This window comes from Epinephelus fuscoguttatus, linkage group LG3 (assembly GCF_011397635.1).
Source record: "Epinephelus fuscoguttatus linkage group LG3, E.fuscoguttatus.final_Chr_v1".
Lineage (NCBI taxonomy): Eukaryota > Metazoa > Chordata > Actinopteri > Perciformes > Serranidae > Epinephelus > Epinephelus fuscoguttatus.
In genome coordinates this window covers 24,089,015-24,114,819 of record NC_064754.1, presented here as the reverse complement: position 1 = coordinate 24,114,819, position 25,805 = coordinate 24,089,015, and the positions used below count along the sequence as shown (strand labels likewise).

Below are 25,805 nucleotides of genomic sequence, written 5' to 3'. Positions count from 1 at the left end.
GAAGGATAGAAGGTGTCATTGTACAGATATTATAGTACAGATTGTAAAGTCCTCTGAGACAAACTTATGATTTTTGGCCGTATAAATAAACTTGACTTTGGACAATTGAGGAAGGTGATGCAGTTCAGAGAAGTCACTCACTGAATAAAAGCCATCCAAACTTGCTGGCTAACTTTTCTGTCGTGTTGGAGGTCAAATTTAAGGGGCTCTGGCTCTTGGAGAGGGTCACACTTTTCACTTTGAAGCTTTTTCTTCCATCAGTTTCCAGCAGGCGAGTGCCAGTGAGCAGATGTATGCTTTGGACACTTTGCCGATGACCTTAGGATTAGGGTGTGATGCTTGTGACTGGACAACATAACGACTAAGAGCATCATTCAAGTTTTTAAAATGCAAAGAAGCATGCCTTTAGTCATTGACTACTTGGATTCATCACTTCTTGCACATCAAATTTAACACCTCTGTGGTAAAACTAATGACGCTGTGTCCATCTTTATCCCCACCTCTAAAGTTCTTCCCAGCAGGACTACAAGGACAACTGAATGGTGACCAGGTGTCTCTGTAGTCCTGCTGGGAAGAACTGTAGTCTGCCAGGAAGTGCATATTGTTCTCCTCAGGTGGGACTGTGGGTATTACTGCTAAAAATTAAACATGTACTTGTATTGTTTTAACATTAGTGGGAATGGCACAAGTGTACTTTAAGGCAAAACTTTCCCTTTTTTTCCAGGAAACATTTGATGGTTTGTTTTATACATTTCTGTGATATATGACAATTGAAATCATTAAAGGATTTCAGGGGTTAGAGATAAATCAGAATACAGTAGACACATTGTTATATATATATTTTGTGTTATGCTGGTGATTGTAAAACAATTAATTGTGTACAGAGGTTATTAACAGATTTATTAATTAATTTATCAGGGTGTCTGCTGGTCCTTAGAATTTCCTAAAATGTCTTACGTTCTATTTTTATAAATATATACATAGTCATGAATTTGAATTTGTGAGGTCCTGATTACCACAAATATTTTATCCAATTTTATTTATCCATCTTTAAATTTCTTTTTGGCAAAATGAGTCAAGCTCTCTCCACATTCCTGATGTTACAAATCTTTAAACCTACCACTGAATCTAATACTTTATGCTTGCACTTACCTGTTGGCAAATTGTAGATTAACTTAACTCACTTAAATAACATGTATACTACTCACCTTTATACTCATCTGCAATGCTTGAATAAGAAAGACGAATAGTTCAAAAATAAATCTTAAATTTGGTTTAAAATTATCTTGAAAAGATCCTAAAAAGCAATCAATTTAAGTGTCTGATACCAGTAGACACTTGTTTATTAAGAATGGTTAAGAATGAAGCAGTAATTTGTCTCTCTGTTTGCAGACTTCCTGCATTCAGCATGCACATTGAGTCCACAGTGTCAATATCATTTTCCCTAAGCACTCACACCAGACTGACTTATTTTCCGCAGGGAAATCAACTTCTGTGTCTTTTATTGCCTTGCTGAGCACTCTGTGGTCAATTTTAATAGTACACATTACTGAGTAAGGAGACAGGATGGCTGTTGTTCCCTGTAATGTTGTGTGATGACAAGAGCCAAAACAGAGCTCGAGACACAGATGTACTGTAGTCCCAGTTGAGTTTCATCTTTGTAGTCCAAGCTGTTTTGCAGCTTTCATGTTGGAGGGGAACTGTGGGGAAGTCCACATTTTAAGTTCAGGAATAGTTTCTGTGCTTTGCAGACAGATTTTTTTTATTTTCATTGAGTTCTACTTTTCAAATCACACAGACTATAGATGCTGTACCGATGCAGTAGGAAGGACTGTAATTCTGTTAGGAAGCTGTACAGAAGCCCACAGCCTCCACTTAGGAACTACTACATTCAAGAAATGACACGTTCATTTTCTACATTGCATCATTATTGTGGTTTTCTGCTTTACTGCCTTCTGCTGATTGTTAAAGGAAACATCGTGGTGACAGGCTTTGTTTGCAAAGATACAATCAAATGTTTAAATCTCTGTCGTTAACCAGTTCATATTAAGCTGCCTGGCTACACTGCATTAGTCTTTATCATAAAATGAGACTTCACCACTCATTAACTGGCATAAATCCCCATTTAGATTCGATTTAGTGAGAGATAAGCAACAAATAATACTCAGCGTAAAGGGACAGTTCACCCCAGAATCAAAAATACATATTTTTTCATCCTACCTGTAGTGCTGTTCATCAATCTAGACAGTTTTGGTGTGAGCTTTAATGTTACTCATAGACAAGAAGTTTGTGCTTGTGACAACATAAGACTCACACTTTCTTCTGTGCGGTGATACGATTAGTGGGTGTAGTTCTATAGAAAGAAAATAGTTCCTACATAAACTGCTCACAACAAAGTTTGTGGATTATTATTATTTATGATGGAGTAACTTGGGCATGATTTCTGGAAAAAGACATTGCTGTTGTAATTTTCCAATGTATTTTTTTGGTGTTTTGAGCACCACAAGCTGAGTGCCATCTAGTTCCATTATATTCGAAAGAAGGCAGACATCTCTACAGCTGATATCTCCAACACTCTGCAACTTACACCAAAACAATCTAGATTGCTAAATAGGACTACAGGTAAGAGGAAAAATATGTATTTTTGATTTTGGGGTGAACTGTCCCTTTAAGCCTTTTAGTGTATACATGTATACCCGTGTTAATAGAAGCAACAGGAGACACTGGCTTTTTGAATTTCACCACTCTCTCCTTAGTGGTGAAACTTTTGTACGTTTTCATTGTGCAGACCAGCTGTTCTCAACTAGTCGTTAACGGCCCACTGGTGGGCCTCAGAGTGCTGTCTAGTGGGATATGGAAGTCAGATGGTTAGATTGAATTTATATATATTTTTATTTTATGTTATATATTTTTAATGTTCTCAGGAATTCACATATTCACATAATTTTAATGACCAGTTACGCTTGAATATCACCATGCCAACCACCACACTTCATCAGGTAGAGACAAACTTGTTTTGCCACTGTTAGCTAGTCAGTGTTCCCTTGGGTGCAGTGGCTCGAAATTTTTCTTTTTAACACAAAGGTGATGTGGGAGACAGCCCTTTTAAACCGTGTGGTGAGGACATGTGGCCCTGAATACAATAAATTTGGATTTCTTTTCTTTTGTCAGTGCACCTGACATATTACAGCCCAGTTTCTTTTTTTCTCCTTTTTGTTATGTTTTTTTCTTCTGTATTTGGGAAAACGGTCCTTTTTAACTATCAAAAGTGGCCTTTAAGATACAAAAGGTTGAGAGCCCCTGGTGTAGACCATTTCCTATTAATTATTTTCTCTCTACTTGTATACCCTTTAAAATGCTGCATCTGCTTGAATCTTTCTAAATAATTGCCGCTAATTGCAAATACTGACCTCTGTTCTTCATTTATTTTCCATGAGCATCATTGATGTCACGAGGGAGATACCAATGGCTCTCACTTTAATTTCTTTTTTGACCTGACCCCTTCAAACTTGAATGTTTCAGTCGCGTGGGTGGCTGCAGGATATGTTAATTCCACTTCATGCAGATGATGCTATTATTATCCTTCGCAGAATGCCATGATCCATGGTTTCCTTATTCATCAAACCTCCCCCACATGCATTACATCTGTCCAGCCTGGATCAGGGCTCACACTTCACCGTTTCAGGAAAAAAAAAAAAATCTATTGAAAGGAGGACCCCCTCGTCCTCATTTTTTTTTCTCCACAGAGAGGACAATCACACAATGACACGGCGCCATTTAGTGATGCATCACTGCCCAGGAAGTATTTGCCCAGACCAAGTTCACCACCTCACATTAAACATTTGCTCAAGAAAGCTTCTTTTCTCCTGTAGTGAAGCTTTTTCACCAACATCTGTTGATTTGGAATAATAGGCTCAGTCGCATTCCTCCAATTGTACGAGACAGGTGTTAGACCTTTAATACCTCTTCTGAAGCTTCAACGAACAATTGGTGACTCAACGGAAATTTGATTTGACAATTTAGATCATCAATTTAGGGCTGCAACTAACTTTTATCTTCATAATAGGTTCATCTGCTGATTATTTTCCTGGTTAACAGATTAATCTTTTGGTGTATTAAATTAAAAAAAATCCCTGTTGCAACTTTTCACTGCCTAAGTTGACGAACATAACAAAACCCAAGATATTCAAACTGTTATCACAGAAGATTTACATTTTAAAAGCCGTAACTAGTGAGTTTTTGACATTTTTCCAATTAATAAACCGTTGCAGATTAATTCTCTGCCCATCAATCAATTAACTGATAATTTCAGCTCTAAATCAGTTCATTCTCTAAGTCATTTATCAAGTCAAAATACTAAACAAGTGCTTCCAAACTGTGAGGATTTTCTTGCTTTTAAAAATAGCTTTGCATAATTGGATTGTAAGACAAAACCAGTGTAAAGACATTTGGCTTTCTGCTAAATTGTGCAGAGCTTTATTAATTATTTTTTGACATCTTATAGTCTAAATAGCCAGTTTATTAATGAGGAAAAAGATTAATAAATAAACTGATATGAAAAATGATCAATATTTGCAGGCAAAATGCCTCATCCATTCATTAATCACCCTCTCCTGTGTCTTCATACATCCAAGGATGCTCAACGTGTCTGCGGGCTTGTACAGTATCTGTTGAGTCAGTGTGCTGAAACCTTGGCATTGATGTTGTCTATTCTTTGTGCACAGTCAAATGAGACAACATTTGCATTTCCCCACAAGCTATCTGCTGCACTGCGATGTAATGAGTGTATTTTTATACATCCTCTGCTGTTCAAATATTGCAGCAGAAGGAGACAGTGTCTGATGGGGCGGTGTACCTGAGGAGGTTTGTTTGTTAAATAATTAAACAAGTTAAAAATGAGCTTCCTTTTTGAGAAACTTTTTGTTTTTGCAGCTTCATGTGTGACCAGCATGATTTTGGTTTTGATAAGCAGAAGGTCAGTATCAGGAGGGGGGGTGAGGCCTGTTAATGCTTTACCAACTGGCAGAAGGAGAGCGACAAAGGAGGCCACGGCCTATTCAAAGGCCACAGTGCAACCCCTCTTGCATGCCAAGCATTCCAATGTGCTGTGTAAAGGTTGAGCCGGCGGAGAGCAACGAGAGAGCCTTTCTCATGAGGGCCACCTTAAACACACACAGACAAAGCTCGACCAGCTCTGTCTGATGCACCCGCCGTCCACCAGTTCGGGTGTTTTTATGTGTGTGTGTGTCTGCGGAGAGAAAGTGTGACTAAAATGCCAGGGATTAGCCGAGTCCTCTTACACCTGTCGTGTCCTCTCAAATGATTCAAATCTCTTCTCTTTGCTCGCTCATCCAGATGTTTTTTCAGACTCACTGTGCATAATTAGCTTTTATTTACTTTGCAAACCCTTTAGCTTTTTGCATGGTGATTTACCAGAGCGTCACATCACATCAGTTTCTTTTGCATCTCATCCAAAACAAATCAACAGTTCCATTGTGGCAGTTTTTTTTTTTTTAAACAAGAACTCTGTTGCCAAGTTTTTCTTTTCAGTGACAAGCCCGAAAATTCCCCCCTGTGTCAGGTCACACAGTAATTACAGGTGTAAGCCAGGAGTGTCGGAGAGGCTGCCAGATCTCAAAGCTTCATCACCTGTGAATAGAGCCCTTCCCATGACCCTCAATTGTGTCCCGTGTTTCGATGATCTAATGCTGACGTCTTGTGAGGTCAAGGGTTGCAAATGGTGAAGAATGGTGAACATTTCCTAATGGTGTGGTCCAAACTGGTTTGAACTGGATATATAAAACAGAGAAAATAGTGTTGTTCCCAAAGGCCAGATGAGCCTTATGCCTTTAGAGTAAGTTTAAATTAAAGGTCCCATATGATGCTCATTGTCAGGTTCATACTTTTATTGTGGATGTCTGCTTAAGCATGTTTATACACTTTAAAGGACAACTTCGGTATTTTTCAACCTGGGCCCTATTTCCCCATGTGTATGTGTGCGTATGATTAATGCTTACCACTCGTTCTAAAATTGGTTCAGTATTGAGGGAGGCGGATGCAACCGGAGCCGCGAAACGAGCTAAAACGGTAACGGGGGCAAATGTGTCCCGTATAAGTTTGCAAATTAAAAGTGCTTTTTTTCGCCACTGACTGATTCAGATCGCCAGTGCTATGAGTGGAGTCAGCTGTCAGTCAGTGTTGGAACAGAGAGGGGGAGGGCTGCCCCGCTGGGTACTGTAAGTGAGTATGTGTGTATGAAGTGTGTGTTTTTTCGCCACTGACTGGTTCAGATCACCAGTGTTATCTCTGTAAAGAGCATACTAGCCTTTCCCTTACCTCTGGGCTGTGTGATGTCACGAGCTTTGCTCCACTGGTCTGTAGCTCTCTCTACTCGTGGGACAGCCATTTTCTTGAGGAAGAGGTGTTTCGGGATTGGATGTCTTCTCTTCTTCGGCCGGCAGTAGTCATCTTGGGAGAAGTGAGCACTGCAGACCCGACGGTCTGCAAGGCGCAGTGTCTGGAGAGGAGTGTTAGCATCCATTTGTAGCACAACTAGCCACAACTTCAGCATCTCGCTGTCCGACAAAGGCAGGCTGTGAAAGCTGTACGGGGTGTTGCGCGACATCCTGTTCTTGCGTTCGGGAAAAAGGCCTGTTTATTTGAGCACTCCAAAAACTCCGGTAACACTCCAGGGGGTAGCACGTAAAAGACTCCGTCCCAAACTCTGACTCCTCTAGCGTAACACACACACTTCATACACACATACTCACTTACAGTACCCAGCGGGGTAGCCCTCCCCCTCTTTGCTCCAACACTGACTGACAGCTGACTCCACTCATTCACACTCACCACTGCCCCAGGGCCGCTACAATATGCTATTTACAGAGATAGCACTGGCGATCTGAACCGGTCAGTGGCGAAAAAAAGCACTTTTATACGGGACGCATTTGCCCCCATTACTGTTTTAGCTCGTTTCGCGCCTCAATACTGAACCAATTTTAGAATGAGTGGTACCCATGAATCATACACACATATACACATGGGGAAATAGGGCCCAGGTTGAAAAATACCGAAGTTGTCCTTTAATGGTTAAAAAAACACATCATTCTTCCCTAACTGTCTGCCTGAACATACCTGTGTTCACACTCTGACTGAAACACCCTGTTTTAGCATCTGTCTCTTTAAGCCTCCCTCCCGAAAAAGCCCAGTATGCTCTGATTGGTCATCACTTCCAGGTCTTCGTCACTGTGTCATTGCAGCTGGGGGAATGGCTGTAGCGGCTCTTTCTATCTTTATAGACCGTTTCTCTGGAATAGCATTGCTAGCTAACAGCTTTGGTTCATGTTTACTTCCTGTCAACTGATGTCATTCACATACCCTGCATAACAGTACAACAGGAAATACAAAGGGACCTGTTTAGACCGTTCATGTTTCAATATTGAAACGATCTATAGACTGAATCACCCTGACGTCATGCTAACAACACTCACTTCCGGGTTGACAACTGGCAATTTATATGAATTGCAGAGATACGTAAAATAGGCAAACTTGTTTATTTCTGTTGTCATTTTCAGCCGTAATTGTAGTGTTCAAAGATATATAGTTAAACACGATGGTCCGACCTATCTGACATTTCTGCTGTGCTTACTTTATGCAGTGCATTGCTTTGCTAGCGTGTTTGATATACTACATATACCAGCACAGAAGTTAAGCAACGTACTGCTGTGGACGGGGGTCGCAGCAGAACAGAATTTAGCCTCCTAAAAAATCAGTATCAGTTTATCACACTCTATTATATCGCACTCTAACAGATCAAGGCAGTGGTACACCGGCTACTCCCCTGTTCTTAAATGACTGTTTTTGTCAGCGGAGTCTGGTGGCTTTAAGATAACGGCTCCAGTTGACTGTCAGAAAAGGCTGTATGACGTCAAGAAAGTGGTGAAAATATTGTAGATATAGCTACACTTAAACTGATATTTATTTTTTTAGGTGCTTTTTTAAAAACTAACCAATTGAGGCAGAGTTTGCACAGCGCCATTGTATTTAGTGTACATGACATGGGGATTTTCCACCCACAAACATTGTGATTCAGTCTATATAGTGTAGTTGTGACATCACAACTTCCCAGAAGTCCGGACAGCTCATTTATAGGCAATTTTCTGAATATGGACTGTGTGCATCTCGCTGTGGATTGAATGTTTGGATACTTTTACAGTATTAATATAGCGTCTCTACCTACTTTATGTTAAAAAACACATGGAAACCTGACTTGGGACCTTTAAACTACACAAATTGTCAGCTAATAATTGGCAGCTGGTCAGTTTGATACAGAATTGCATTTCAGATTGGCCAGGGACATTATTTAATATTCTCTGCTCTCAGTGTGTCCAAATTAATCAATCAAAAAGCTCCTGGTGTATTAATTTGTGTGGCTAAACAAGATTAATATGTGTAGTTTACACCCCCCTGTACTAAATGTTCATGTATTTTTAAAGTAAAGCTGCCATCTTGAGGCTGTGGTGTTTTTTAAGGAGCTGAAATAACAGTGGTGGAGCCATCAGCAGTGTGTGTGTGTGATGTGTCTAACAGGGCAGGTGCAGTCACTCATTACCTGCCATACTGAAATGCAAATATTGGCCTGTTCAATGTGTGTGCAAATAAGCAGGTGCAGCAGACGTGGGTCCATTCAGTCTGGTGTCTGATAGGTTATAATGGCAGAGTGTTTGCTTTAGAATTCAGCACGGTACTTTGCACCTTTGCATATATGCTTTACATGGAGGCATGTTTACATTGTATATGATGCAGAGCTTTTTGGGAGCGAGGATGCCTCCTGCGTAAAAATAGAGAGCCTTGGGCGTGGTGCATGGATGGATTTTGGTTCCGCAACAAGTGGAGGTCCACCTTTAAGCAAAAAGGACAAGCGCGCACCCCACCCGGTCCCCGTGTGCCGCCTCGCCTGCTCCGCATATGTCCCCGGTATCCGAGGATGCGCTGCGCACACAGTGTTGAATGTTGGACTGCACCATTCCTGCCGTCTCCACCGGGGAGGCTGTAATCCGATCCTGTTTGGAGGAGCCGTCGTGCAGCCTGTGCGAGGAAGGAAGGAAAGGAAGAGGGCACTGCTCTGCTTGCTCTGACGCTCTCCACTCCACTCCTCCCCTTTCTGCCGAGTGTCACCCTCTTTCTCCCTCATCTGTTCACTCCCTGCTCGGTGAGGCTGGTCGGCGGCGCACACGCCTCCGGGATCGTCGCATCGCATTGTTCACCCCACCGACCGAGCACCCATTTAAGTCGGCGTGACACGGCGGAGCTTCTTTTTCCTCCTTCCTCTCCTGTGCTTCTATTTTAATGCCTTTACCGGGGGAATCTACCGCATGCACGCCAGTCCGGTGACGTGCCCGAGCATGTTCACATCAGAGACGGATTTACCTGAGAGTACGCTGCCCTCACACTGTCAGAGCCATCTCCCCACCGCGCGCACACATTTGGACTTCACCGATTGTCACTGAAGAGGAAAAAGGGAAACACACCGGATTACAAGGATGGGGTTCTACGGCACTTTAAAGATGATTTTCTACAAAGTGAGTAGGATTTGTGCTTGCATCACCTCCAACACATCCCGTCTCTTTATTATTTAGTCTTTGACTCGCTGTGTCGCCCTCATTATCTCTGACGCGCCTCTCGCGGCAGATTGTGCGGCCACTGCGGAGGATGAACAGCAGTGTAGCAGACCCCCAGAGACGCAAGCTTTAATTGCCCGGGCCTATATGTTGTGTTTGCGTTAAATGTTGGAATATCACGACGCGATTTTGGCATCCTTTCCATCATAGTAACTTCAGCCGTGTAAATAAACGCCACCGCGCCGATTCCAATGGTTGTGTTTGTAAATGGGTTACTGCTGTGGCACTTATGTGACCATCTCATCCTGCAAGGCTGGATGAAAATATGTTCATATTTCCGCCTTATGCACTACTGAATTCCCCGTTTCTGGCTGGCACAAGATCCCATTTTGCCTCAGTGCTGGCTCGATGCTCCCTTGCACCTGTACATCAACTGTGGTCCTCCCCTTCACATAACCTACCCGATGCTTGAGTTATAACATGTATACTACATAAAGATGGCTGATATCGGCTTTTTTAATGTATGGAAGCATGCAGACTGCCACTTTTGCAAATAACTATCAGCACCAGGAACCCAAAAACCACCCGTTCCCCCTGCGATCCTCCACAGTTTGGAGGGTTATTATGATCCTACATTATGCAGCAGTGGTTATCTTGCAGTGACCAAAGTGACTGCTTGAGATGCATGCATGTGATCAGTCTGCTGTTGCCTGTTTGGAGCAGCCTATCCCCTGACATTGTGCACTCGCCTCCGGCTCCAAGCACAGATAATGGGTCACTGTGTCAGACTGCGTGAGGTAGAGAATATCCTCAAGGATGTTGGGTGTATTATGCTGGATGGCAGCCATGAAATGATGCTCCCTTTAGTTGGAAATGCAGAGTACAAACAAGAATATGAAAGGGAATCCATTACGCAGAGTGTGTAATGTAAACAAATTTGTTGATCACATATCATTCAGTCCCTTGTGGTGGGGGATTTTTTGTGTGGTTGTGTGCACTTTGTCTGTGTGGTGTCGAAGCTTTTACTCAATTAATCCTTGTAATTAAGTGAAAATGTCATTCTTAATCAATGGGTAATAGATTATTGGATTGAATGGTGACCCATTTGTATTCTCTCCATCCATTTTGTGCAAGTGCTCACTCTTAAAATATCAGGATTTTGAAGTCAGCCCCTGCAGCTCGAATTATTTCACGTCGCTCTTTGATGGTACTGACAGAAACTCCATGTTAAAGACATGTTCAAACCCATTTTTTGCTTTGATTGCAATCCTGGTCCTTATGAAGTCTTTCCCAAAATGGCCAGTTCTCAGATGCAAGTGTTGCTGTGTTGCTGATTGACATGATGAAACTGTTTCATGGCTGCTTGAAACAGTATTTGAAAAATGAGAAAAGATTCTTCAAGTGACTGATGCTGCAGGATGCAGTCTGCGGTGAAATGAATCAACACATTATGCAAGAGTGATTGCTGTCTTTAAAATATCATTAACTCTCGGTGTATCCATCTGTCGTGCTTTTGGCCAGATAGAGAAGGGGGAAGCCAGGAGGAAGGGAAGGAGGGGAGGACTGATTAGCGGTGATTTACAAACACTGCGTGCTCTGGTTACCTTTTTCCCAGGCTGAAACACAAGGAGAGGCCGGTTACACGCTGTTTTTTTCACGCCCGCATTTAGTTTGAGGTTTTCTTGCATGTACACACAGAGACGCACTCAAAGCCAGCCAGCCAGCCAGCGCTCCCCCCTTTTCTCTCTCCCACTTGCAAACACACACACACACACACACAAATTCATGCATACACACACACCCAGGCTCTCCTTGGCTACTGAACTGCCATTGCAGTGAGATCACCGCTTTAAGAACAAGGCAGTTGGGTTTAAGAGCTGGATCTTAACAAACACGAATATCATATAAACCCCTCTTTATAGTCCTCAGCAATCAAACAGGCTGTCAGCCAGATATCCGAAATGTAGACAAGTAGAACATAAGATACCTACCTTCCCAGCTTTTGAAAATGTTTGGACTACATTGGCATGTTTTTTTGCTATGCAGATTAGTTTTCCCAGAGCCTCTTCTATACATTTTTGTAATTTAATACCCAAGATTTGTGTGGATCTTCCCTTAAATCAACCCTGCAGCTTAACAGTGTTCTCCCAGGAGCTGCGCTGGCTTTGAAGCCAATTTTTGTAGTGGCCAAACTGTGGAATTATGTCCGTCAAGTGATCCCATGTCACCCAAAAATACTTTGTCTCATAGACTTACAATGCAAAAGAAAGGTCTCTATATATGTGAATACATTTTTTTTTAGCATCAGAACTTGCTCGAAATGACTCACTTAACTATTAGAATTTGATCCATACAGTCCGATAACATTTCAAAAGTCTAGAAGAACTTTACGATTGAATCCTTTTATCCCCATTAAAGTTAGCAGGGCGCTAAACAGAAGTAGACGGCTTGGTTAGCGGAAGTCTCTAGTGCGCCTGCTCTATGGAAGAATCAGTGCAGAATCAGTGCTGATCATCCAAGTAATTTTATACGCAACAGTTTTTGGCTTCACTGAGCAACTTTCATAGGAATGAACAGGGTCCTGACTCCAACACTATCCATTTCTCAGTTTTTACTTCCATACTTTACAGAGGAGTCGACTTGTGAGGGAAAAAAAAGGGTCACAAATCAATCATTGGATCACAGTGTTATGTCCAGAGGGCATCTAACCTGCAGTACAAGTTGGTGTGCCGGTCATATCCACATGCCTCTATAAACTCCGGCTTTGGCTGTGTCAGTTGGTGCATTGATTCATTCTTTAGTCTACACTGAGGCAGAGAAGCCTGTGTTAAAACCCAGTGCATAGGTGCAGTTGCTTATAATCCTACTCATAACTCAGTGTTTTCTGAATTGTTTCTCTTGATGCATCATTGTTTTTGATATATTGCGTGCCGTTCCCAGTGCTCAAATGTGGCCCTCGGGCTGAATACACTGAGAGTACAAACACACATTCACCAAATTATAGTGATAAACAAAAAACACACATCTTGGGGAGAGACCTGTAATCATGCCACTGTAAAGCCAGACAGTATGTAGTCAAATGTCCAGCGCTGCATTCTCAGCATCTGATACTACAATAACATACTGGAAATACATTGAAAAAAAGCATTGTTTACTTCAAAAGCAGGGGAGGAAAAAATGGTTTATTTTGAATGTGGTTTCTGGTTTCTACGAGCCATTATCAGATTCTACAATAGCAGGAGGACAGATGGAAGTTCTGCAACACGTCTTCCAGTGCAGGTTGTGTCTTGCAGCACAACAGGCTGCACTCTGACTGTAGACAGACTGTTGCCAAATTCTTTTGACCCTAAATGAAAGCACAAAAAATGATTGTTATGCCACAAGTAATGTAAGGGAACCTCCTTAAAAACATGCTATGTGCTGCAGTGTCAGAATAAATCATTCATCTCCACCATGATGTCCAGCTTGTGCTCAAAATACACCCTCGGTGCTACAATAAAGCATATTTGAAGTCCAGAAAGAGAGTTGAGAGCACAGTATGTTAGTCTTTACTTGAGGCTGAAACTGAAGGGCAGTGATCACATCTCGCTAAGCTTTCATTTAAACATGAAACATGTTTAATTAATCAAGAAACAAGGCCATACTGTTACATTGTATGTCTCCTTTTGGCCAGACACTTCAGTTCAGTTATCCGTTAGCTTGTGAATCATTAGGGACTGGTGATGAGAGGGTGATCACTTGCATGTGTGGTGCGAGGCCTTGCCAGAGAGAATGGCAGGCATGGGATGAAGAAAATTAGCTCGCCCGGTCTCACACAGGCTCCTTTGTTTGCGCAGTAGGGTAGGTGGTAACAGGGACCGGGGTGATGTGCGCACATGCAGGTGATAGAAAGAGATAAAGAACTGACTTGCTTTGTTTTGCCCTCTCAAGTATCAGTAGGAATCAAACTTCATTGTCTAAGAATGCACCCTTCCCAAACGAGTTTCTGTACCTTGTGGTTATTTTGTGTGTGTGAACATTCTGTATGCTCGGAGCTCTGGGTGTGAATGTGGGAGTGCCTCTGGATATTAACGGGGTGTCTGTCTGGTTGCTCAAGAATCACCTTCAACATGAAACATAATCAAAAGACAGCACTGTTAAACAAGCACCTGCTTTGTGTCCTCCTATCTCATCTACAGATAGGTCGTACCTCTCCGCTTTGTTATGGAACATGTTAATAAAATGAATCTCTAGCCCATGCATTAAAGTTTAATTTCCGATTTGCATATAGCTGTTGCAAGACTGTGGTGTCGGAATTTTAATATGCTGGATTTCAGACATAATGTTAACAAAGTCTGTGACTTGCAAAAGCAATTTTCTGCTTCCACCTCTGTTTCTTAAAAACGTCTATGACGCGTGTCCTTTTTTAAAATTGCTTTTCAAGGAACTGGCTTCTCGCTCAAAAAGTAAAGTGACATGGACTGTTTTTGGAAGAAGGTTATTGGAAACAATGATGGATTTTACAACACATGCCAGAACTACCCCCTGCAGCTAAATTCTATGTGGTGTACATTTACTACCTAGAGGGATGCGCTGTTGTAATTAGGTTTGCATTTTTAAATACCTCCTCCATTGTCATGCTCTGATGGTTTCTAATGTTTCTCTTCTCTTGTCTTTTTCTCTCTCAGATGAAGAGAAAGTTGGACCATGGCCCCGAGGTCCGATCTTTCCCTTCAGGAAAAAAGCCCTGCAAAGGCCCGGAGTATCCAAGGTAAAGCCCAGATTTCACCCATAACACCTCCAGTTGCTCATCAGAGACACATCCTCTCCGAACTTTCTTTGTGCTGCAGTGTCCTGCATATTTCCCCCACCTTAAAGTCAAAGGGATTTCACTAGAAGAAAAAAACATTTTAATGAGACTTATCTCCTTGTTTTAGTGCTATACACATATTAAATGAAGCTACCATGAAAAGAAATAACAAAAGAAATATCAAGAAGCATGAACAAAGAAGCTGTATCTTCAAACAGAATGATGCTTCACATCACATTGCATCTCCGACATCCAGCCCGCAGGCCCAGATGTTTCTCTAACCCTCAATATTTAATGCACGTGTTCACATGTAGCCACATTAAAATTCAGACTGAACACAGCCACTTAACTGTAAATGTTACCATGTAGCTGGCTCCGTCTCAGCCTCCCTGCCCATTAAAAATGAATCAATAATGAAATGGACCCCCAGCTTTCCCTTTTGCTGTCAGCAAGCGTAATCTGAGGTATTGAGGGTGCTCGCTGGACGGCTTCTCCCCTTGCCCTTACATTGCAGGGGCACATGGGTGCACTTTGAAGTCCTGTGCTGCTTTTCACATCCAGGTTCTCACAACGGGAGAGTCTGGACTTGAACTTGAGCAGGAATCTGCGGGATTGTGCATACTTTGAAGTTTCCGAGTTAGAAAATATGTCTTGGAGGTACTTTCAGGCAAATATTTACTGAGTTTTTTTCCTGTGATTTTGACATTCTGCATGTCAAATTTAGTTCTCCCTCTGTGACCAACAGGATAACTTCAGTAAACGTTAAAAATTGTGTTTCAAGGACATAAAAATATGCAGGTTGTTCTGAACGTTTCACTGATATCTCAAGTTTTATTAACATTTCTAAATTTAATTTGGCAGGGTAAGAACTCAACAACAAAAACTGTTTTTTATGTACACAGGCAGGAAATAATTAATATTTTTTTTTTAGGTCCAACAGCAGCTGTAATATTCATACACAATTCATTTTTTCACCCTAATATTGTGGTAACATATCTTTTTAATTGGTCATAAATGGTCTAATTTTAATTTGCCATCATAGTAGGCGATTCATGCTTTCAGCTGGGGATTTTATTGCTAAATCAAATTAGCAAAATGCTGTAGTTTAAAGTGTAGCTTTACGTATTCAACTTTGCTCCTCCAGTGACCCATGGGCCATTGTGTGTCTTTTTGTCCACTACAAAATTATTTCAAGTGGAAATATCTGCAGGAAATCAAATTCTGGAACAACTAAATCCCCTCATAACAACCTTATTATTGTTCATGTTGTTGTTCTCATTAATAGTGTATCCTTAATATGTCTGTAATGTTACCACAATGTTACCCTTAAAGGGTAACTTCAGTATTTTTCACCCTATTTTCTCATGTGTTTGTGCCTAATTGACTAATGGAGCAACAATTTTTTGGTCTGGTATTGAGTAGAAGCGCTGCAGCAGGCAGCTGCAAAACAGGCTGTAATGTAACCACTCGATGCCTAAAGCGCCTATTTTTTTACATTCAGGTTCAGATTGTTATTTTAAGTGTCTGACAACTGTTGGAAAGGACTGCTACAGAGATAGACCTTTTCATTAAAGAATAAGTTCCTTTTTGCTTCCCCAGAAACAGCCCGGAAATTGCTACCAGCAAACCCACCCGACTCCTTTTAACTAAACAGTCATTTTATTGTGTATAGACACAGCATATTTTCACATCTGACTGGGTAAATTAAGGGTTTATTTCAGGTAAAACCAGAGTTGGTGGTTGTTGGAAGAGTGGAAAGACAAATCAAGACAGTTTTTGTGAGTTTTATTTTGTTTCTGTTGACTTTGAATGAAGAGTGTTTTATGATGATAAAATCGCTGTTTATTACTCTTTAACAGAAAGGTCTGTCTCTGTAGGGATCCTTTTCATAATGTTGTCAGACACTTAAAAACCAAAATCTGAGCCTGTCAGTGGCAAAACAAGCACTTTAGGGGATGTACACTGATGGTGCGAATATGCCCTGAGTGGTTACATTGCAGCCTGTTTCGCCGCTGCCACCTGCAGCACTCTCACTTAAATAAATAGTTCTCTTTCACGTTCTCTGTCTACTGTCGTCTATTTGCCCTGAAGATCTCATAATATTAGGTTTTAATGGTTTCTTCTTTCCTTGTACATTGCAGCCCAACAGGCATTGTCCCATGTCCAGCCACACCCACCACATTTGGCCACATCAGAACAGCCAATGGTCAGGGGCAGCAGAGACGGCGCATCACCTCGATCCAGCCACCCACGGGTCTTCAAGAATGGCTCCGAACATTTCAGGTGAGCACACTGGAGTTTTCTTCTTCTTTTCCTTCTTCGTCTCTTTTTCCTTTCCCCCACGGACAGCTCCAAACCCTCGAGCAAAAGCTCATCAAAAAGCAGATGTTGTGCCCAATCAATGCTCACTTAGTCTCAAAGATAATTGCCGCCTTGTTGTTAGGGCCCACCACATTACCATAGCCACTGTAGCGTGGAATTGGAATTAGCCGTACCTGTTCAGACTTAAAAGTAGAGTTATAACATCCCATGTTTCGACTGTAGGACTATAGTCTGGACTAAAAGGTGAACAGATGTTGTATTCTATGTTCCTCTAATATAAAGAAATTAGTTACTGCAGTATAAATGAAACCTTTTGTGACTTTGTCATGTATTTTTGCTACATTATCCAGACAGTAATGAGGATTACGGGTCTCTCAGGAGGTCATTTTGTGTCCATGATTAGCAAACTTGTTAAAGACTTATTGTATGTTGTTACATACATGTTGTTGTGATTACTGTCAGTGTCTGCAGAGCCCTGTGATGGAGATGTAAAACATAATACTGTATCCATAGTTTACCCTATTTTTATATTAATTCTCCTATATTATTGTCCGTACAGGTGCAAACATAATAGAGCCATTTCTCTCATGTTAGACTTCGGCTCTAATGATTCCAGACTTCATGGAAATAGGATGTCATTTCAACATATTAGCCTTGATGGGGTCTCTCTGATTTCCTATATAATAGGATGCCATGGACTTCATTACCTGAGAGAGCTTAAACTCATTATCCTCCAATAGCCGAGCGAACCTGTGACACCTCAGTGTTTATTTTACGTATATTAGTCTTCAAGCCTGACCTGCTGCAGTCTTTAATTTGACAGCGCACACTGCAGTTGCTAAACCTCAAACTTACATTCTGTACATTCCCCAGTCCAGTCCAAGCCTGTAGCTGCTATTAGAGAGGGAAACTACAAGGTTATATACTGTAGCTAGAAAGAATGTTCTCACAGAATTGCCTGATGTTATTTTGGGATTATGTAAAGGGAAACGCAACGACACATATGGCCATGGCAAAGTCCCTATATTACAGTAAATGACAAGTTTGAGATTTGGGAAATTCACCCTTTTGAAGAGAGTTAGATCAATGCCACTCATGTCTCTCCAGTAAGTATAACAGGGTTCCTGCATATCCTTTAATAGTCTTAAAGGGTATTACATTTATTAGTCTAAAAATATGGCCTTAATTGGTATTAAAATGTCTTAATTTAATCTCTCAAAAGTCTTAAAAATGCTAATACAGGGGTAGTAGGATTTAATGACTCTTTTTTTCTGACGTTGCATTGTAAAATCTCAAATAATTGCTAACATCTTTACAAAAAAAATAATATACCTGTCACGTAGATCAGGATAAAGGAACCAACAACAGTTATGTCTTGTTTCCAGTCAGGAAGTCTGAGCAGAGGAGCCACTGTTTAGCTAGCTAGCTGTCGCTACCCTGGATGACACGATGTGACTCAAGTCAGTGGAATTTAACATGTGGAGTGAGATACACAAAATAGCCAGTAAAACTTTGAACACCAGGCGCCTCACAAAAAATTCAAGCTTTTTGTTACAATAAACATTTTATGAAAATTTTCCTTCCCCCCTTTTTTTCTTTTTGGTTACTGTTTTGGTTACAGTAAAATTCGTCTTAAATTTCATTCCAAGTGACATTAAAAAGGTCTTAAAAAGACTTCAGTCTAACTTACCTTAAATTTACAACCAGCAGCAGGCTAGCTTGGCGTATTGTAAAGAGGGTGGCTCCATCCTTTTGTAACAAAATCAGCTACCGGCACCGTTGAAGCTCAGTAATTAACACAATATGTCTGGTTTGTTTACTATAAACACTAAAAAAACTATTTATTTTATGGACCCAAAAAAAAAAACCCAAACAAAAAAGGCCAAAAACAAAAGGAAATAAGCTTGTTTCCCGAAATCTTAAACTAATCCTTTAATTCCACCAACATACAGGCACATCGGCCTTGATATCATACATAAACTTTTTAAAATATATTTTAATTATGACTACCATAGGAGATGTAATAACTGCCTCTTTAGTGTCCTTGGAACTCACTGAAATGATACCTCAATGATCTGTTTTGTTGCAGCCAAAGAATTCAGTCTTTTTGAAATTAAGTGGTTTTCAGCAGATACTTCAACACCTGTTATCAGCAGGTCATAATGATTAGCTGATCAAGAGTAACGTGTGTTTCAGTGAGCCTGGATTCCTTCTATGCTTAAGGGTCAGCACTCTGATCCTAGATGTTTAGATGTTAACTTGTGGTTTGTTTTGCAGCTGTTCTCTGAAGACTGTTGAAGGAAATTCTACAAAACTGAAGAAATCAGTAGCTGAAGCAGAAATAGGCTGCTGAGGGGAATAATAGTTTACCAAAAATGATACTCAACAATGAAGGATAAGTGTTTATCCAGCAAGCTCTTGAAATACACTGAGCCCTTCAGAATTTACTTTATAAGTAGTTCCCATTTTGTAGGTTCTTTGGTAAAACAGTTACTACTTGTACATTTATGATTACATAACAGACTAGAGGTAAGAACGTTAACTAACAGTTTAAACAAAAAATTCCCATCTCAGGTTCAGATTAGAGGGCCTGTAGTTGTTGAAACAAAACATACTAAAAACCTATGGCAGAAAATTGATGTAACACATAAGTAGCTGTTGCGTTGTCCTCCCAGTGGCAGGGAGGAGGTCTCTGAACCCCCTGATTACCTCCAGAACCAGCACCTCTGGCTAAAGCTTTTAGCTGCCAAATTACAGGTGGTTTGCGTGTGCCAGATTTTCCATCCTGCCTCATAGCCTGTAATCACTGTTAGATTTCAGTGCTCCATAGAGGAAAACAACTGCGGCTGTTGAGTCCAACATACAGTGCAGCTCGTGTCATCAGCCAGCGTTAAACAACTGAATGTTCAAGCAGAATAAATAACCCCACAGAGTCCTAATAATGTTGTTGATAGAGTCTGGTTCCTGATGTTCACATTTTCCACTAATGTGTTGGCTGCTTGAAATAGGCAGGTGCCTCGAGCAACTCTGTGCGGCACGTAGGGAACATTAACGGGTTGCAGACACACTGCACAAGGCAGTATGTTTCCAAGGTGCTCCAATCACAGTAAAATAAGAGCTTACATAAGCGCGCTAAGGTGTCTAGTTTGACCACGATGAATTGGCATAGTCGGCCCATAACGCTTCACTTCTATGGGCTACAGCTTTGATGGGTGTGGCAGTCCAGAGGTGGAGGTATAATCAACTTCATCTAGTGTACTCCCACCTGTAATGGCGAACTTGGGGGGGGGGGGAGTTTTTCCCTTTCATTTTTAGAACCTCTGGAGAGGACAGTACAGAGAGAATACAGAGAGTACAGACTGCAGTGAAATGAAAAGCAATAAAAGCCAGCAGGATACACTGCTGTACAAGTCAGACAGTCTCTGTAGTATTACACTGATACCATATGAGAGCAAACTCACAAAATAGCTGCAGCAGAAACTGTGTTAGTGCATGACTTAGTGTATATGTTGTAGTACAGTTTGGGCTGCGTATTTCTGTCTGAGGCCGACACAAGTCTAAAAGAGTACTAGTAACCAAGCCCGACCCGAGCCTGACACCGTTAATGTCAGGAAAATAGCTCTGGTGCTGCTACTGAAACACATTGGTGACCCTCTTTACACCACTCCGTCCAGTGCAAACTATAAAGGACCATGTCAAGTCAGTTAGGCTGAATTGGAACATTATATGCAAATATTTGTCCAAACCCGGCCCAGCTCATCAGATTCTGTCAGGCTCGGGTCAGGTATTCTCACTCTAATGCACATCAAACAACTGCAGAATCACTAAACACAACCAGACAGAAAGGAAATTATAGCAATGGAGAACGAGATAGATGGGTGTCGCCTAGTCTTGATTAATAAGCAAGCACAGGTGGGTGACAGCAGTGGATTACAGTGAGAAGCCATGTGGAAAATGACATGCCTCCACAAGTGTTGAGAAAAAGAAAAAGAAAACCTGTGCGAAAATGAAAAAATACTAACCAAATATCAAAAATATATGCATGTAAAAAGGAAAGCAATAGTCAACAGTTCAACAATAATCAGCAATAATAACAAGAACAGATCACTTGTCATATAATGATAGGAATGTTACGCTGTGTTTGAGACTGTGGTGAACATGGTGCTCATGAACAGCAAGGCACACAAACTCAACTGTCCAAAATCTCATGAATGTCAGTGATAAACTGCTTTGATAAACATGTAAAGTATCTTACATGGCTGACCAGGGCTTATTGTAGGGTTGACTATGGGTCCTTGAGATTGAGGATAAGATTTTTGATGAACAACCATCAGTAATGCAGCTATAAAGACTAACTATGTAAAGACAAATAATAGAACAGCTAGCACAGTCTGGTAAGTTCAGAAAATCACATCACTTTACTGTAATTCAGCCTTTAAAACCAGGAAAAGATGACACTTAGGATATCCAAAATCTCAGATGATATGTAGTCTCATATCACGCTATCAATACAATATCGATATTGCCGAGCGCTACGGCTGCAGACCTGTTCAGCTCAGTGTTTTAATTGGCTTCACCTTTTCTTTATTGACAGCAGCCGTCGCTGTTTGTGATGCAGATAATGTGAAACAACACCACGGTCAATCTGAGCTTCTTAGGTGTCCTGGATTTTATCTGGAGCTGTATCTGCAAGTTCTCTTTTCAATAGGTTTTCCATTAGCACAGTTGAGACTGCTCTTGTGCTTTCATCTGGTATGCATTGAGAGTTGCTAGTTTCAAGTGGTCTGCCACCCCATACTAGCACCAAAAAGCTATTAACTTTGAGTTTTTATGATATATATAGTGTAGCGTCTGCCAAATGAATATCATGCAGAGTGATGTCATTTTAAAAAAAAACCTCTGTCCTCTGTGCTGCAGAGCTGGACTGGCCCCGAGAAGCTGCTGGCGCTGGATGAGTTGATTGACAGCTGTGAGCCAACACAAGTCAAGCATATGATGCAGGTGATCGAGCCGCAGTTTCAGCGAGACTTCATCTCCCTGCTGCCCAAAGAGGTGAGTTCCTGAATGCGTCTTTCTCTGTTGTCAGTACACAACTTCCATCTCCAGTCCCTTTCCTTCTGACCTGAACCCCTGTGGGAATCCCTTCCACTGTTTTTAAATATACAATACATGACAGAGGCGTCCGCTCCAGCCCTAATCCTGTCGCAGTCTTCCTTCACATCCATAGTGGGGTGTCTTGTTTTTCCTCTGCATCATAACTGACAATACAAACTATCTGAAGTGCCACACCGATGATAACATCACATGAGGGATTCTTGCAAACCAGCCTCAGTCCACCGTTATCTGGTGTAGCTGATCAAATACGTAACACCTCGTCTCTCTCTGGCAGTTGTTTGGATGAAAAGCGGCGGCCAGCAGCATAGAGAGTGAGGCAATAGGATGCAAGATTTCAAGGTGTCAGCACCGCTTGCACCACAGCGGCATCATGTGTGTTCTCACCAGGACATGAGCCCTCTCTTTTCATTTTGTTTTCTGGTCCTGCCTTTTTTTTATATGCATCCTGTTCTCTCTGACTTCTTTTGATAATCCTGTCTGTCCTCTCCGCCAGAGCTGCTGGAAATATATTGAGGGGGGCTGTCAAGTAATTTTAACAGGACAATCCCTGTGGCCGCACTATAGATACAGTTGAAATTGAAACCATGAAGAGAATCTGCAGAAGGCGGTGTGTTGGGCTTAAAAAGCAATCACTCCGGGCTCGAGGTCCATTCATAAAACTTTTGAAATATCCTGAAGCCCGGTAATGACTACAGGCTCAGACAGGCTTTCAGGTGATTTAGGTATGTCAAGGTTTGTGGGTCTTGTCTGGGGCAAGTGATTTGAAATAGCCCTAAAACTAAACTGTAACACCTGAAAACCTTCGGCAGGGAGACAAAACAACATAAAAGTCTTATGATTGCCCTTCATCATGACCCTCAGTTCTTTTTAAAATGCTGTCAAAGAAGTTTGAACCGTGTAAAGTTGGATATTTGACATGGAAACGTCTCTAAACCTTTGAGGAATGAGGCATTCAAGAACTTTCATGAAAGACGTTCAGATCAGGCGCCTGGTTTTACAAGGAGAATTGAGCAAATAGCGTAACTGTTAGGGATGTCTGTCGGTACCCCCCCAAGTACCAAGTAGTATTGAAACGTCATCCAGTTTTTGTGACGGGGGTCTGATCTCAGACTGTCCCGACTCCCTGCTGGATTAGCAAACTTCCTGTTGCTGCCGTTTTCAGAGCTGCTCTCCTTTTGGTGAACAGTCACTTCAACATTTGCTTGGTTAGTGCGAGCTAACACAGCAGCGGTGGCTAACATCCGACAACAAGCCATTAAATGGTCCCAACAAAATCACACCGAAACGGCACAACAGTATTGTTAAACCCATTAATAATCGTTAGGTAATGTTAGCCATGTGGTGCTAACAGAGAGCAGGTAGTCCACAGCCGGGCGGACTCTCGCTCTGTGTTGGAGCTTACGTGCCAGCCGCAGCAGTAGCTACAACCCATACAGTGTGTGGTGTAGTGAAGTCGAGTGCGTTGTATTTGATGGAGTTGGCAGTTCAGCGTACTGAGATACTGCCAAAATGTTTGAGAGTATGATTATACAACACACTACTGCATTCACAATGTAGGTAGCAAACAAATTACTCTTTTGGTATCTGTATCACTTTCAGGGCTCTGGTTTAGGTAAGGGTGTCATAGTTTTTTAAAATCTCATCTGGAAAAAAGATATTAATTTATTAAATGTATTAATTGTTTGTCATTTTTCAAACAAAATTACCCAACAAATTCTCTGCTTCCAGTTTCTAAATATGAAAAATTTGATGTTAGCTTCAATCATAAATGATAGTTAACTAAGTATCTTTGCGTTTTCAATATTAAGTCCAATAAAACAAGCAATATGAATACATCATGTCAGCCAGTGAGAAATTATAACAGGCATTTCTAATTATGTTACAGATTTATCAAGAGAAACAGCAGGTTGACAATAAAAATGACTAGATTAGAATAGATCTAAGAGCAGACTAAAGACTGGCCTTACACAGACCACGCTAAAATGTCTTTGTGAAAGCGGCCCCTGGTTATTGGAGCAACCCGGACATTTGACTCCTTCCTGATGTTCATGAAGCCACTCCTGAATTTGTCACACAGCGTGCTGTGGGTCATTATCATCTCGGATTATTGTAATATAATAAAAGAACAATATTTGCACAACGGGTTACACAATGAACCCATAATCCTTACCTATATTATGATGATACAGAGCAATCTCTCGTCCTAACAGCTGATCCGCTGTTTCATTGTTGCCACAGATACTGTGTGTGGTAAGACTTTTGTCCAAAGATATACCTGTTTGAAAAAAAAAAAACAAAAAACAATAGACTGTAGTGTTTTCTCTGTCTATTGCCCAGGGGTCCAGATTTATGCTCATTATACCAGGTTTTGTGTCTTTTTATGCCAGCTTTGGCTTAACGAACTGTAGCCCTGGCATTATTACTGGCTGTGTGAAGATCCTATTGTGTATTTTTTTGTTGGGCTTTAATAAAAATGTTGATTCAATTCTATGGTAATACTATTGTCTACCCTTGTCAGTTCAATTCACGCTGTTAATATTGTGCACATAGTTTCTTCGGCAAGTGTGTTTTCTCAGCTGTTCCTTTTTGTTACTGTGATTTAGTTACTTCAAACTTCAAATCCTCTTCCACGAGGTGTTTGTGCTGTCGTATACACCCACAGCAGTGAATAATGGGTCCTTTTTGTGTCTCCTTTTCCATTTACACCTCTCACATTGTCTTTCAACAGCTGGCTTTGTATGTGCTGTCATTCCTGGAACCGAAGGACCTCCTCCAAGCAGCCCAGACGTGTCGCTACTGGCGCATCCTGGCAGAGGACAACCTGCTGTGGAGGGAGAAATGCAGGGAAGAAGGTGAGTCTTAAGTCTTTGCAACAGATGCGGACAGACAACACGCAGTCGCCCAGCGTGAGCAGTCTGGAGCTACCGCTGTGGGCGATGCTGTGCTTAAAGACACGGCTGTTTTTTTAAAATAAACTTTTTAGAGGAGAAACATGAGTCCAACCTGCCTCCATCTCTGTCTCTCCTCGCAGGCATCGATGAGCCTCTGCTCCTCAAGAAGAGGAAAATCGTCAAGCCTGGCTTCACTCACAGCCCCTGGAAGAGTGCCTACATCAGGCAGCACAGAATAGACACCAACTGGAGGAGAGGGGACCTCAAATCACCCAAGGTAGCTTTACGTTCACCTTAAATTCCCCGCAGCATAGCCGATCTTATAGATCTGATATCAAGCTGCTTTGACTCGCAGAAAGTTGATGGAAAGTTAGCAATAGGTCAGATCTCTGCAGTATTCTTCTTGAATAATAAATGAGGTGCAGCACTGGATGATCTCCCTCAATCTAAAAGACTCCATTTGTCTTTTGCCTGTTTAGAAGTTCCCCATAAAGCATGACCAGTATGCTAGAGCTGATCCTTAATGGCCCTTGTATGCTTTTGCTCTTTTTTAAAGACAGCCGCGGGTCATTTTAGGCCACCGCCGATGTAAATTTGGTTACTGTGCTCTCCGTACTCCTTTGCATATGCAGCGTGCTCTGTCGTTTGCTGAGCTAGCAGTCCTGTGACCCAGTATTGTACACATACACACACACACACACACACACACACACACACACACTGCGTAAAGAGCTGTGTACACCTGCAGCACTTGATGACATTTTCCTCTTATCTCCTCTTTGATGTACAAAGCACCGGAGACGTGTCACTGTCAGCCTCAATTCTTGCTGTGTCATTCCGCATCCGTCCCGTCCTCCATGTCTCTCTCACTGCAGCTCTCTTTATCTGCCCCATCCAAAGGTGCTGAAAGGTCACGACGACCATGTGATCACCTGCCTCCAGTTCTGTGGCAACCGCATCGTCAGCGGCTCTGACGACAACACGCTCAAAGTCTGGTCGGCCATCACAGGAAAGGTATGTGTTAACAGCTTCTCTATTTCCTGTTGTTTCCGGTTATCTTAATGTTTT

General features: G+C 41.6%; 1 protein-coding gene across 4 annotated transcripts in view; it reads left to right on the top strand.

Annotated features, from left to right (window-relative positions):
- Positions 1 to 25,805, top strand: part of fbxw7 (F-box and WD repeat domain containing 7) — a 162,471-nt gene that overhangs the window by 119,663 nt on the left and 17,003 nt on the right. For 3 of the 4 annotated variants that reach the window (XM_049571245.1, XM_049571244.1, XM_049571246.1), the window contains 6 exons: positions 14,288 to 14,370; positions 16,551 to 16,692; positions 21,649 to 21,783; positions 24,575 to 24,698; positions 24,878 to 25,014; positions 25,638 to 25,751. In XM_049571245.1, coding sequence (XP_049427202.1) covers positions 14,288 to 14,370; positions 16,551 to 16,692; positions 21,649 to 21,783; positions 24,575 to 24,698; positions 24,878 to 25,014; positions 25,638 to 25,751 — 735 coding nt within the window. Of the gene's footprint in view, positions 1 to 9,062; positions 9,582 to 14,287; positions 14,371 to 16,550; positions 16,693 to 21,648; positions 21,784 to 24,574; positions 24,699 to 24,877; positions 25,015 to 25,637; positions 25,752 to 25,805 lie in introns of those variants that run through there. The other variant, XM_049571247.1, reaches the window with a different exon arrangement.